The sequence below is a fragment of the Branchiostoma floridae genome, chromosome 1 (genome assembly GCF_000003815.2).
Source record: "Branchiostoma floridae strain S238N-H82 chromosome 1, Bfl_VNyyK, whole genome shotgun sequence".
In the NCBI taxonomy this organism is placed as follows: domain Eukaryota; kingdom Metazoa; phylum Chordata; class Leptocardii; order Amphioxiformes; family Branchiostomatidae; genus Branchiostoma; species Branchiostoma floridae.
Window position 1 is genome coordinate 23213949 of NC_049979.1, and position 16023 is coordinate 23229971.

The 16023-nt window shown below is 39.7% G+C and overlaps 1 protein-coding gene across 1 annotated transcript in view; it reads right to left on the reverse strand.

The window, feature by feature from the left end:
• LOC118423878 (WD repeat-containing protein 27-like) overlaps positions 1 to 16023 on the reverse strand; it is a gene marked incomplete in the record, with an annotated part of 84346 nt that overhangs the window by 27674 nt on the left and 40649 nt on the right. The window contains 3 exon segments of the mRNA XM_035832191.1: positions 2730 to 2827; positions 7085 to 7218; positions 9321 to 9499. Of these exon segments, the coding sequence (XP_035688084.1) occupies positions 2730 to 2827; positions 7085 to 7218; positions 9321 to 9499 (411 nt within the window).

A 16023-nucleotide genomic window follows, 5' to 3' on the forward strand; every position in this document is an offset into this window, starting at 1 on the left:
AAGGGATCATGTACGCCCATCATACAGTCATGTATATACTTGCAGATTACATAACCATGACATGGTGCTTATCATTTCATTCAGAATCCAACAAAGTCATAATTTTCATTCCTAATAACTGTTGAGGACTCTTCTGTTCTAAATATGTGGGGAGAGTAAAGAGTGATTTTATGAGAAAGAGGGTACTGTAAATCAACCCTCTCTCTGATCCCTAATGTTGCAACTTGTAGAACTTTGGTGTCCTAACAACCCAGTCGCAGGTGTGCATGATAGACAGTCATGCTAGAAAAACCCTGCCCTGTAACACTGAAGGGGCTTTGCTGACAGAAAAGGAGGGGGATTGTCAGATATAACTGACAGAAGGGGTTCTTCCAGATGAAGTCAGACCATGAATGGTGCAATCCTTCTGTGGAATGTGCGTGAGGTTGGTCAGGTTGGACCAAATGCGCAACATGGGCAGTCCCAGAGTCCCTTCATTCAGGGAGGATTACAAACAGGCTCTTGCAACATAAAGTCTGCTTCATCTTCACTGGGCATGTGATATCATGGGATGAAGGGGACAAAACCTGAAGCCAGCTTCAAGGTTGTATTGACACGGGTCACAGATCTGGAGTGACTTTCACCAGAAGTGGGTTAAACCTATCCTTTCTTGTTCGTGATTGGTATTAAATGTCAGCGTAATTATGAGCTTATCTTTTTTCACATGGTACAGCACATCTGTTTGTAATGTTTTTAGTTACACACACTTCAAAGAGATTTCTTTACCTTGTATTGTGCTGTTAACATAAAGGAGGATCAGTAAGAGTAGGAGATAGAATCATGATCAAAGAGAAAGGGTTTCTTTCAAAGGGAGCAATGTGTAGTCCACAGAGGATCCTAATTTTCCTTTGAAGATCTACTCTCCTGTGTAGACTTAAGTCTTGATGTCCTGAATGCTTGCAGTTGGACTACAGATGTGTGTGTGGTATTGGCAATGCTACTGAGACTTTCTGTGCAGGACTTAGAGACAAAAATAAGCCTGTCTTACTTCAAAGGTTACAACTTAGCCAGACCAAGACTTGAAGTTACAGTGCTAAGAGACATGTGACCAGGAACTTTTGTAACAAAAAATGTTTTGCGATTTAAGTACAAAAATTAACAATATAAAGATGATGCTTGTAATCAAGAAAATTTGCTACATGGCACCTGTCAAAAAAATAGCCGATACATCCAACATAATAACTTTATGGAAGAGAGTTATTGGGTGTCCGAAAATTTTTTTGTCTAGAAGGAATGGACTAGTTGTGGTAAACCTTTGCAAGGCAAACATGGCAAAGGTGACCTGACGGAGAGAGAAGGCTGGCCAGTGAAAGTAAGCCTGAGAGTGACCAGAAGGTGTCCTGAGATGTGCATTTGACAGTGGCAGGCACAGACTGTCTACAACAGCATCTCTGGGCCACAACACGTGTCTGCGGCCTGCATAAATCTCGCAGCAAAATGTCAAGTTTGTCGGCATCAGGATGATCCAAATAATTTCTATATAATGTTGCCTCTTCACCCAGTTTCAAAGACACTTCTACATGCACATATCAAATGTACTTTGTGCATGCATTTCATATCACTAATAGACAAATATTGGAGCAAACTTTAAGGCAAAACACGTATTTGGGCACAGAGTCAAAATCTATGTAGAGATCACACCAAAATTAACTTCTTCGTGGGGGGGACCAAATGTTGTGTCAATTCAGCTGGCTTGACAAAACAAGAAGATGACAACAAGTTCAAAAGTCTGCTAATAAAGAAACTGTTAACTGGCAGCTTGTCACCCTCGGGGCATACAGTACGTGCTTTGTACATGATAATATTGCCGAAAAAGATCCTCAGCATGTACACTCAGCAGTGGGTATCCTTCACCTTGATATCAGTTGTGGAACTACGCTACAGTGTGCAGACTACATGCAGGTTTTCATTAGATCAGCATGGTACATTTGGTCTGTGTTTGATGCTACAGACACTGGCTATGGAGATATCTCACATGGTGATGATCTGGGTGTCAAATGCACCTGTTGAGGCTATCACAGAGATAGAACTGGGATAGCCAGTGGGGTGGGGGGATCAGGACTTCAGTTACATAACAACAAGGTTAGGATTAGTGGAGTTTCCTGTGAAAGCAGTTACTGTTTTGTTTACAATTACTAATTGGATACAATTTCCAGCCATGCCAATTTCACGGATTTCCTAACACCAGTCCCCAAGGATTAGCAAGGATTTCCTATACCACTGTTGGATATTTCGGGACTTATGCAAACTGTCATTACTTCTATATCACGACTTACATTGTATAATCACCAGGTGTATTTTGCCAGCCAGTAGGTACCCAAAGTATGAGTAATGAGGCTGTTTAAAGTGGTCGAGACACCTCCTCGAGCACGGGACCCCCGTTTTACGTCCCTCCCGGAAGACAATTTCGTGGAAAGCTTCGTGAGGCTACAGCAATCCAGTCGTCCTTGGTTGGTCTCCCATCCAAGAACTGATCGGACCATCGCGTTGCTTAACTTCCGAGATCGAGGGATCGGGTGTACCAACGCGCCACGCGGCCGTAGCATGACAAACAATACAGACTCAACAAGAAATGTGTTAAAAATACTGAGCTATAAACTGGTACAAATAACTCTTATGGTATTAAAAACCCACTGTATGTAGCACCATGTCAAATGTCTTCCTTTGGTGGCCATATGCATAAAGGATACAGGAGTAGAAGCCATTGACAGCAGACAAAGCAGTTATATGTTGGGTCTTCTCCATTGTAAATGTCTTCACCAGCTTGTAGCGACTTTTTGGTTGATACCTGAAGAAAAGACATCAAAGAGGAAAATAAGTTTAAAAATGATAAATTGGACTGCTGGTATTTTGGAACAAATGGATTTGTACCTGGAGCTGTCCAGTGTATAGTGGAAGAAATTGCAATTTAATGCTCCCAACTCTCTATACCAGTATTTACTTTGAATGTTGACTGTAAAAGTGTAAAATCCGAAATGTAGTTTATGTTATGACTATTCAAAAATTATGCATCGTATCAGCATGCTGCACAGGTATATTCATTGTCTGTCAATATTTTTACAGTTTTGAATTATGACACTGTTACACTGCAATACAATGAATTCCCAGATAAATCAAAGATAATAGATGTATTATCAATCATATCTAAATCATTACCAAGTGATCTAATGATCTTTTATTGAGCTAATGACCTTTCATTTTGAACTACTGTAAATGCATTTAAGTTAGCGGGGATTTAATTTCGCGGTAGCGGGAAAAGGGACTTTTCGCGGTGGATTTAAGTTCGCGGTAACACCATAGACTGCAGCCTAATACCATTGTAGAAAAATATTCGCGGTGGTTTTAATTTCGCGGTAAAGTGGTCACCGCGAAAACCGCGAACATTAATCCACCGCGAACATTTCTGCATTTACAGTATTATCACTTAGACATTCAGACTTGCATAAATAACACACACGTGCACAAAAAGAATTTTTTAAGACTTGCAATCCCAGAAAGACTGTTGGTTCTAAGAACACCCTTGCAGGTGCATAGCATAGAGCAGCTGGTTTGGTAATCATTGCCAATTTGTTTACGATTTGGATACAAGTGAAATACCAAATATGTGAGACACCAGCTGAACATATGTCAACGACCCATTTAGGACAATTTTCCCTGTCCTAGAAGAAAAGAGTCAACCATGTGAGTGCTGATATCTATTTCGTAGCATCACCAGCAACCCATTATCTGACACATATGCCCTGCTGATTTGTTAGTTAGATGTCCTTCTGGGCATATTGTCATGAGAAAGCTCAGTGAGTCAAGATGAAGGCATGGCAAGGACAGGTGTGCTGAATGCTTGATCTTTGCAAGGACAAGAGGATTATCCAGGTGATGGTAATGTGTACTACTGGGTAATACTGAGTTACGTACTCTACATTCAACACTGATCAACAGATAAGGACATGCCTGCAGGTTTCACCTTAGGTAACATATAAGTACATTGTCAGGGCTTGGATTTCTGCCCTCAACAACACCACCACCACCAGCAGGTTCCAAGTAAGCTTCATGAGGTCATCTTTGGTCAACTGTACCCTAATATAGCTGCCTACTGGAGTTGGGATTTTAGACTGGTCAGGTTTAGACTGATATAATCCTCCAAAGTCACCTCTAAGCTGATTTGGCACTGGCTCATGAGAAAATACAGTATATTGCAGATGTTCCTAATTCTACTGATTTCAATCCCACATCTATCCATTATTCTTAGTGCGGTAATGAGTCTGTCAGAAGTGATTATACCTAGCACCTTATAGGTCTGACAGTAATAATGTAGAAGTGTCCTGTAGGCTGTAGCACCAAATCTGTCAGTAAACTTGTGTGGTAAAAGTTGTGGAATTGGTACAATGGTATGATGCTTATAGAATGGTAGATTGATCTGGGTGCAATACTGAAATCATGACTTCTCCTGACATTTGCACTAATGACCTAAGCATTAAATCAAGAGTGACAGTTACTTGTCATTCCCCTAATTTACAACCTGTTTACATCATCAATGTCACTACAGGTCCCAGCAGGTAAATTGGCAAGAGCATGTCATATTGAGATGACACAGTTTCATCATCACTAGCCTAGCCTTTTGGACAGTGGTGTCAGTGAAGCGCATCTTTTCTACAGAAATTATCATCATTAACATAACGTTTAAACAATGACGCTCACAGGGGTTCAGGTCGGCCCTTTCATAATTTGTTTTTTGCACTTCAAAGAACAGCAGAGATTTGGCAGCAGCACAAGTATGTCTGTTCCCTTATCAAAGATCTCCCTCAAATTATTGCTGGGGGGCATCAAGATTACACATGGGCCCAATCTCTTTTGTGGTCAATGACCTTTTATTACAATAAATATGAGGATGTCTCAGCAGCCTGACAGAAGTATGCAAGGTATGCAGCATTCACAACCTACAATAAGACCTCAGTCAGTAAACACTGGTACAAATGTACCTGTACAATGTTTGTGACTTCTGTACAGACAAATGTTGTGAAATGACTGTTGCCAATCAGGTTCCGCTTATCGAAAACCTGCACCTCCTAGGCACCATTTTGAGGTTCAACTAAAGAGTAAGAAAACAATGAAGCAGGAACAATAACATAACTCTGTGACTACTTTCAGCTGATGGAAGTAAAGCTGAACTAACAGTAGCAATGCTCATGTACACACATTCCAAGAGTAATACAAATTCTGAACATGTAACTGTCGGAATGTTGAGAGCAACATATGCTTTGAGAACACTGGACAAATTTTAAAGCGCATTTGAATAATGTATAATGTGCAACATCTGACTGGTACAGTGGCCCAAACTCCATGTTAGGTATCTAAGAGAAAAATAATCCAATCCTTCTAAAATCATATACCAGTACATATACCAGTATAGTCTTCCTGTTGCCAGTAGTTATTACATGCGGCGAGGATGAGTGAGTGAGTTATTACATGTATGTGTAGGCTTCTACTCTTGCAGGTGAGTTAGCCAAGTCTCACCAATCTCAGACATAGGTAGGTTAACCTCAGGCTTAGCATATACACATGGTTCCACATATACAAGAAGATCACAGACTCTTACAAATGTTGGCTCTTCAATATTTCTATTAATTTTGAAGTTAGACACTACAAATGTTCACTGAAATATCATACCTCACATGACAGTCAGTTTAATCCTCAAACATCTTTGAAATGTATTCTTAGAAAGACTCTTCATGCCATATACATAGTTGGCAAATGAACAGCTTCCGTCCGACATTTTATTTCCCTCTGGTGTCAGAATTACGTGACTGATAATGCAACATTGGTCCAAAGCTCTTAAGCGTTCTGCATATGTGTCCTATGTTATCATGTGTTGGCACATTTCTTCATATAGAATTTCAAGGACTTTACATTTTAGAGCTCGGATGTCTACATGTGAGGGGGGGGGGGCATTCTGGTTTCCTTGCAATCCAGCAATGAAGCCATCATACCAAAATGATTTTATTGTCATTGAATATGTATCGAAAGAACATTTGTTAATGCAAGCCTATACATGCAACAATAGAAGGTTATAAGATTGACCGAAGTAAAAGTCTCCAAACTTTTGGTGTTAGCTTCAGTGTGCTTACCTTTCAGCCTATCACAAAGCCATTTGGCAACAAATTTGCACTGGTTATGTTGCTAGGTATTAGAGATAACGTTCATCAGCATATTCAGGCAAAGATATGTACAACTAGCAAATATGTTGAACATACTCTTTTAACTCACTGGCACGGAATTTTAGAGATGACCAAACACAACAAACACAAGAACCAGGTCAAGGTATTCTTTTATCTGATGCATCCTCCTAGTACATTAAAAGTATGCCACTTTACATACTTTCATACATACCAGGGAAAGTCCAATAAGAACAATGACCCAGGATTAACCTTTGCAATAATTACATCCTGATGATACATCACTGTCTGTGTTGTTGGTGTCTCATTACTGGGTCATTAAGGCTCTAAACGGTCAACTAAATTATGTCATCGCACACCCTACAATCACATGTAATGTGACAAGGCACTGTGTGATCCCTAAGGCACCTGTCTCTGAAGATCCCCACCAAGATGTCAGCGGGAGAAGATGATCAAAGAAACACAAGAATCTTTTGATGTTCCGCATAGCAATCAAAGGAAATGACCACACAATTTGATATTCGTCATACTACAGTAATTGCAATGAGGTATACTGTGTTGATCAATCACATGACTCTCACAGCTGGATGATCCTGTCACCAATATTAGTATTTCGAGCATGAATGCAGGGATAATGAGCTGAACCTACCAGTATACAACACCCAATGTTTGATGCCTGAATGAAGCTTGACAAAACTGTACAAAACATTTTCAGTAAAATTTGCAATTATATCAAACTTACAAGACTATATAGTGAGCATCACTTACTATAGGAATTTTTGTAAAATTCCACAGAATCAAGAACAACCGATGAGACCATCAGCTAGCCGGTTGATTGATTGACTGATTGATAAATTGAAGTTGGTGGTACCTACCTTTTGATGTCATCTTTTGTGGGATCCAGGTGGTACTTGAACATGGAGATGGCACTGCCACAGGTCAGCAAGATAAACTTGTCCATGTAGTAGAACTGGGCATGCCTCACTGGGTGGGGAAAGGCACGGTTCTCCTAAAATATAACATTGCATTTCATTCTTCAGTTAAAGATGATGATATTGTTCACTTGACTGTTTTTTTTTCTCTGGTGGTACAACCCATATTCCCTGGTTATATCTCTGTACTGGTTTATGCTATTCAATTTTTCCCTGGATATAATGAAATAGGGGCAAGACAGCAATTTGGCAATATCCCACATAAGTCCATAGGACCACCTTACACATTGACTACACTATCACTACATGTATGTTCAAAAAGATGTACAAAGCGACTTTAAACGGTCAGACATTTAACACCTGTGTAATTCTTAGCTTTTGTAGTTGAAGAATAATGTGTTTTTTGTGATTTTCTTGTTTCAGCACAACTGCACTAGACTTTGCAAGAAAGTTACTATTTGACCTTTAGCATTCTAGAAGTAGTTGTTTGGCCCCCATATCTGCATTATTGAGTTAGGTAGCAGGGATAAAGTTAAAGGGAAACCACTGTAGAAAGGAGGTGTACTGAAAATATGATAGCAAACTATAATAAGGTATACTATGACAAACCGTTTGCAAGAATGTGAGTGATGTGATTAATTGTGGTAGGACAATTATACTGATCATTGCCGTGAAAGTTCAGGACAGGGCTTGTGGTCCAGAGTTGATCGAGTTTGATCACATCATCATGTACCCTTGCTATCTATTCATAGATTGAACTTGAACATGTCAGAGTACGACTGAGAACATGTGACCTTGCATAGTTGACAGCGGTTTCTTTGAAGTAATGCATACTGAAGGATTTGCACTGTCTGCAGCCATGAGACAGCATAGGGGATGGAAATGAGGATCATGACATAAGTACCCACAAACCACACACTGTCAGCAGAGTGAAACTTTGAATGACTTTCAAACTGTCCTTTTGGGATGATCGAGGGTTAAATATTGGCAAACTCAGGACATCTTTTAACTCAGTTTTTGGCTGACAGGGACAGTACTGATACAGATACTGGCGCTATATAAACAGAGACGAAGAAAGAAGAGACAGAGGAATTGGGACAGCTGTTTTTCAGAAATATCATCACCTAAGATGACCCTATATCATCCTATATTGGTACACTGACTCAACTTTGCTTCGATCATCACTGTCCTTCACTGGCGCCAAATACTATTTACCAGGACCTGCAAATGCCAAAAGATGATGACTTATGACTGTAAATTAAGAGCATGATCTTTTTCATATGGCAGTCTTCCTGCTGCGTATAACCATACTACAAAGAGTGTATAATCATTTTTGAATACTCTACATTCTATTCAGTTGTTGGTAATGGTAACATCCAACAGCGATGTACATGTACGAGTGTTCCTCACTACTTGGTATCTGCGTAAAATGATGACCCCAATGACATAGCTCATATTTATCATGATCATCAAAGGACGCTACCATGTATGATGCACGCAGAATTGACATCCAGCTATTCAGCCTTGACACTTAAGGACAATCAATCAATCAATCAAGTGTCATTTTCAAAATTAGACTTGGGTACCATTCAAAGGAAAAACACTGGAGGCCTTGGCTGTGATTCTATAAACTGCTGAGTCCATGCTGTAGCTGCCACTTGAACTCAAAGAGGCTTATTCCCTCATCAACTTCATTGATATGGAAATAAAAGCACAGCTGTAGATAAATACCTTTCCCACCTATTATAACTTTGTATGACATTAAGTTGAGAAACATTAGACTAGTGTTACGTTTAAATATCATTTTGGCCTTTTTGCATGGTACTTACATGTACAACGTACATGTATGATGACACAAAATCTTATACATTACTGTACTTGAAAGTAGAATGTTTACTTGGCACAATCATTTCAACAAGATTGCTCTAGTTTCCTTGAAATGTATTTGAGTAGGAGGACTAGTTGGAAAGTATCCAGCTTAAACACAGCCAGGGAGGAACCTACAATTTATTTTTGTAATTCAGGTATGTGTCAGGAGTTGGATAACCTCCAGATCAAGGTTTGCCTGAAATAGAAGTACTGCACTGGACCACTGATCAGTCCTTGGAAATGACATTAACTTGACTAAGCACAATAGTCCAATAGCAGGGAGTTAAATGTATGCAAGGCAGTTTGTCACCTTTGCTGCCAGTTTGCCATCATCTTTGTCCACTGCAAAGTTGTGGTTGGTTGAAGAGAAGGTCAAGATGGGTTCTGATTGGCCAGTGGTCCAGACAGAGGCTGTTTTATCATCAGAGGCTGTCAACAGCCATCTTCCTTCCTTACTCCAGTTGACAGACGTCACAGCTGCATTGTGACCTGGGTGCGGAATGGTTTGATCACAGGTTACCATTTCCCTTCATAAACTACAGTCTGTACAACATGAGGGTAGACCAACATCCTTCCCGACTTCCCCTTTGTGAACTTGACCTACTATCATTACAGTAGTCCAGAGGTGGAGAGCACATTTTTAGACTGTTATCCAAAACACAGGTGGTGATAACTTACCTGAAATAACCATGTACCGACAAGGCAAGTGTAAACAACATCAAACACTAGATGCAATCACTTCACAACTTCTTGTATACATAAGAAAAAAGTAAACAGATCAAGTGACATGTCTGTCTGCAGTCCACCCCCCCCCCACACACACTATGATATCACAAGGCTTAATACCTGTCATTCAACAAACTTAAGGATAGATATCAAGACAAATATACATGTTGACCTTTTTAATGGATGTGTCAAATTGATTATTTCAGCAAAACACTGCTGCAAGCTATATTGAACACTTTGCATATCATGTTTCTATCAACCTGGTGCTTTAGAGAGTAATATTGCAGTCATCTGCCATTTTTCTTACAATTTTTAAAGAAGCATTTACAGATAGAATGACATGTTAATCTGAGTTTTGCTTTAGGTCAACATTTTAACTTTAAAGTTCTGTATCAACATTTACCTTAGACCATATTTCCTTCACAAAGTTTGTTCAATAATCCACATAAATTTCTAAAACACGTCTTTTCACAACATAATCAATTGTTCCTAAATAAATCAAATGGCAGTTTTAAAAACTGAAGTTGTTGAAGTTCAGACTGATGAAGAAAATGATCGTACAGAATTATACCGAAGATAAGCATACAGAAAAACTAGCAGTATTTCGGACACAGCAATATTGTTAGAAAAAACTTTATGTAACTCCTCCAAACTTTACAGACTCCCAAAATAGAAGACTGACAAATTCTTGGCCCTGTTTTATTTAGGCTCGCTGTTCAGGACTGCGACCTCTGATTCAGCCAAAAACACTGTTATTTTCAGCTGGAACATTGGGAAAAAGGAAATTCTTCAGAGTTCAATGCCTCCATAGGTTGTTGGCTGGCGAGGATTTTGTTACAGAGTAAAAGCTCAGTTGGTACCAGATGGAAAAGATCAGTTTGGTACAAACAGCAAACCTGCTCAGTTTCTTACTTCAGCAACCTCAACTGGCTGTGACATTGGCTGGAACAAGTGTCAACAACTAGTTTCACACTATAGATTGTTTCCTGGTACATGCATGTGCTCAACACCATTTATGTTTAGAAAGGAACCTTACAGAAGTCAGAGTGTGTTGTTGAACAGAAAGATAAACTGCAAGGTATAACATTTTACTGGCCTCCTTTTCTATCAAATATCAGAACTTGGGATACCACAGCAATGGGTTGCCCAGTATTTAATGGTACAATACAATATAGTCAAAAGTAAGTTCAAGTTAAGGTTTGAAATATGCAGAGCATAATAAGGAGATACATTGTTTAAAGTTGTTATGTTCAATCTAGTTTCTTGGATAAATACTTCTTTTTATTTATCTTTTTTTTTACTTTTATTAGACAAAGACAAAATACTGGCTGCCCCTTGTAGCTGTCCTAAAACCTGTAATCACAGAACTTGCCATGACAATATGGATGAATCTTCAATGTGACAGTGAAAAATATATCTTTATTATGTGAGCAAAATTATAGGACAAATAAAAGATACTCTGGGGGTTAAAGACCTGGTGAGCAGTATTTCTCAGTAAGCAGTGTGCAGAATGCTTCAGAGCCCAGTTAAGAAGTGATTTATAGTTACAGTAACAGATTCTTAAGCTTACTCTGACAGGTACAGTTAGAGAGAGTACATATGGATATGTTCCTGATGAGGATATATTCATACCGGTATCATAGTATGCAAGATTGGAAAATGATAACAATCATCATGATATATTAGATTTTCTTCTGAATCTGGCGGTCTATCAAGAAGAGGTATGTCAGATTCCAATTTCAGAGAGGGGTATACCCCCAAGGATGTAGGTCAAGTTATTGACCTGGAACACAGGAAGTACTTATCACCAGCCTGAAGGGCTTTCCTGCACCACCTGCTAATCAGGAGAAGTTTCTGGTCTAATTATTTCTCTCCTTATCAGGTTTATTACAAGGGATGTGGACCTAACTTAGGGGCTTGCAAATGGATACCATGTTTGTCAAAGGAGAGAGGTAATTGGTGGTGTCAATATGCATAAAATTTGTCATTGTAGCATTAAATGAAAGTTTGGTTACAACAACACCATGCCCAGAGGTCACAGCATCTCTCAACCATAGTCTGCCAGCTATGTGGTTAGCACGAAAACAACGTGCGGAGTGTGAGATATGTATCTCAAATTTTTGAAATATGTGATGGAACAAATTATAAACTGTACTGTGATGGCCCACAAACACCATGTTATCAATGCTTCTCTGTCTGGCACTTCTTGCCTATCTTCAGGATCAGGAATTCCTTAAGTTTCAGGCCCTCCGATCATGACCCTATAGGACCTGGCAATGCCTTTGCTCCTGGCTGCTGCCTACAGGTGGTCACCCAGGGAGGGCAAGGTTTCTGAAGAGATGTCCGGCCCCTGGGATTAGGATGCAGCTGCTGTCAGTAATACATGTACCATGAAACAGTTGGGAACCAGAGCCTCAGGTTCAGGTTCAACAGCCAGACGATGCTATTAGCTAAGGCTGAAAACTTCCATTTCAGGACAATTTCACACTATGATGCTCTGGGGAAGGATTGAATCTGCTGCAGTGGTAAACTGAAGACCAAGTTCACTTCAGATGTCAGACATGGGCTCTGGAGTCACCTTGTTCATCAACTTTCAGGGGTAACCATACATCCCATACCCAACTGCAGAGTTTGCAAAACTGGCAATTATAAATAATGATGAACAATGGTGTAACAAGGTTGGTGTCTGATGAGATGAAGCCACAATAACGCATGTATTATAATAGGCCAAAGCAACACCAGCTCATGTGCTGAACACTTGGGGTAAGTTACAGACCCACTTTGCTACTGTGTACAGGAGCTACACGATTCATGTCACAACAGTCCATGCTCTGTTGGCTGTAATTTTCATCCTTATCTCTCATAAGGGACATTTCTCTGATAAACCTTCAGGATTGCGTGCCATAATCACTGCCACCTTGAACCCTCCCTTGCCCCATGGGAATTTCATTTTGAAAAACAATTTGAACTGCCTTCATACAAATGACAACCACATGACAAAGTCTGCCGAAGATCTTGATGCCAGAACGGAATGCAACCTTTGGCTTGGTTGTGTAACAAAGACTAATCCTAACCCCTTATTACGGTAATTCAAAGGATATACCTCTAACAGTGATTGTAAGGTTGGAGGATAGAATTTGGTACACAGGCTTACAGCACATAAAAGCAGCTCTTTCCATGCTTTATACTCATCGCACACAAGGCTATAGATAACAGCATTGTTGTGTGTGGCATCTGTCTCCTCTGAAAAGGTTAAGTTTCTCTGGAGCTTATCATAGTACAAAAAGTGTTTACAGAATATGATGTACATACAGATTAACACTTTGACCCAGTGACACAATGTCCATAACAGGCTTGTGTTAAGACATTACAAACATTACTGGTAAGTACTGGTATATTGTAGCGGTACATGGTATGATATCTATCATGAGTTTCTTTGTGGCAAGAGGAAGAAGCTTCATATAGCTACAGGTAGCTCTGCTTACTTTAGATAAATGTGCAGAGGTATCAAAACACATACACGGCTGCTGAAATATTTCACTCATTAATGCTTGGGCAGATGTGCGTGAGAACAACAGAGACATCCATGCGACCTTAAACCTCCCCAAAAATTCTTGTACCTCATGCTTAGAAAGTTTAAATGCCACCCAGCAAGAAGTCTGTCCAATTATCATGTTTAAACTTCACACTGACTCCTGTTTCACACTGGAACCTTCTACTGAAGGTCAGAAGCTGACACACCTGGCCATTTCTGACTTGTGTTTTCCTCATTCTTCAGATGGAGGTTAACTCTCTAATGGATTAGATCCAGCTACACTTTAATGTTGCGCATGACTTGGGCAATGATAAGACAGTTGGTCACTAGACATCTCAGGCAATATGACAGGAAACCTGTACAAGTGACAACCTCTACATAAAGATCACCTGACCAGTGTTGCTGCTTTTCAGAGGTCCCTTAGATAATTTCTCCCATTGACATATGCATCCTCTCTGTAGTAACCACCTTAGCTCCACATTAACAACATTTTATTGGTCCTCTTAGTGGTTTTCTTGGGCAGTTTTGACAGCACACTTTTGCCTTGATCAACATACAGTCAGGTAGAGCTTTTCACATCTGCTTTGAGAATCACGTACAACTTGGTAAATGGTCATAAACATGATACCAGCATGCAAATCTGGGAAAATATGAATTTTATGGTATATATTGAGTCAGGACTTGTTGTATCATGAGCATCTGGCACTTCTTCTTTTTGTGCAAAAACCTGAACATCTGTTTTGAAGCATAGTGTGCTGCTTGCAGAGATACATACTGAACAAATCAGATAGTCCTCCTTTCTAACTCCTTGCCCTAGGTGACTTACATGTATAATGTTTACTCCACCAATTATGACCAATTCTGGAAACAAGATTCTATGATGATACGTTGTTTTGGGCTGACCTGAACAAATGACTAAAGCTACAGATTTTGTTGATTACTAGTATTTTAGAGCTCCCAGAGCAATGAATTTCCCAAGAATCCATGGCTTGTAGTGTGTCAGCCTAAGTTCAGGTGTGTGCCAACATTCTGCCTGGTTAGCAGTGCAGGCACCTGATGGGGTCAGGATCTGCTGCATGCAGTCTCCATGGTAACCTAACAACCATCCATGATGGACAACACAGAAATGGACTAGTTAGGGATCAACAACCTTAAATCAAAATCCCATGTGCCCTTGAGCACATCAGTAACCAGAAACACAACAATCCGATAGCAAAGTTGGTACACTGCAACCACTATTTCTCTTGTCAGTTTGCCCAGTGTGCATGTAAGAGTATATATTGAAAATGAAAAGCAATACAGGAATTGTAGAAAAACAGTCCTTAAATTCTGTCAGTTTGCCCAAGGAGGTGTTTAACCTCCTTTGTTTGCTCAAAGTGCATGAAAGAGTATAATATCATGGGCCAGGATAATGGTCACTACAGGTGTTCTGGACTGGTCCATAGTCCATATTATATGGTACTGCACAGGTTTCCATCGAATGATTCAAATGTACTCAGTGTACACCACTTTGGAAAATTCAAGTACCGGATTAATTCTGGATGTTGGTATTGATGTTGTTACAATTTTTTCAACCTCTGGCGCATGTTGCATTGAAAAGTGTGCCTTATTGGGTGGGTATGACACAAACAATATATCTTTAAGTATAAAACACAGTGTATTCTGTATCACCCTCAGTCCAAGCCCACGTGCCTTCAATCTGGTTAATGAGGTTATACAGAATATACCATGACATATCCTATAAGGCTATATCATGTGTATTGATGCTATATAGAAGGAAGACAGGACAGGGGGAAAACAGCCCCTAATCTCTTGTCTCCTAAGGTAGTGTACTGATCCCTTAATGAGAGATAGATCTTAGCCCTTCATGCCCTCACACTGTAACTTCCAAGTGAAAAATACAAAGGTAAAGTGTAGTTTTGAGCAAAACACAGCTATTCTATTCAAAACAAGATATCAAAAACCTGCTGCAGTACCACTGAAAGCTGCCAGGGAGCCAACAATCTAATAGTTTGAATTCTCATTTTGAAAACACCTACTAATGTACCAAATACCAAATCCTTCCGCAACTTCCTGTGGATAGACAGTTTGCAGACGGACAGATAGACAGACACACACACATACAGCCTCCAAAACATAACCTTCTTGGAAAAGGTGATGAACTTAATGCTCATGTGTGGCGTGAACATTGCATCATCTCTCATCGCACTAGAGTATTCTCATCAACATGAGAAAGTTCCCACGCTTTCTAATGCATAAAGAAGCAAAGGTGTCATGTAAAATCAGAGGTTCTTTGATATTCACCTGCATCTTGTGCACCTCTTGAACCATCAGGTCCATGTCACATAAACAACTTCTCTAACCGGAATGGTTTGTTTAAAAAACATTGCAACCTGCAAGATTGTCACAGTCACTTTCTTAATCCTCCCCATACATCATTGCCAAGTCAATCTCAGATGTGTAGGAGTGACCTATCTGGCCTGTCCATGGCCACAATGTTGGAACAATCGATGTTGATATTACCCTCATACATGTATCTCAAACAGGTTTCAAAAGGTATTCTCAAAATGGTGCAACCCACAACAATTTGTTGCTTGAAATCGCAATTTGTGTTTTTTAATTGAAAGAATTTTGCTATTGGAAAAATGGCACAAATGGGCAAATAATTGCACAAAGCAGTAAACATCCTTTTAGCACTGCAAGTCTTTTTTCATTGATGTTTAATCATTGTACATCAACTCATTGGCAATAC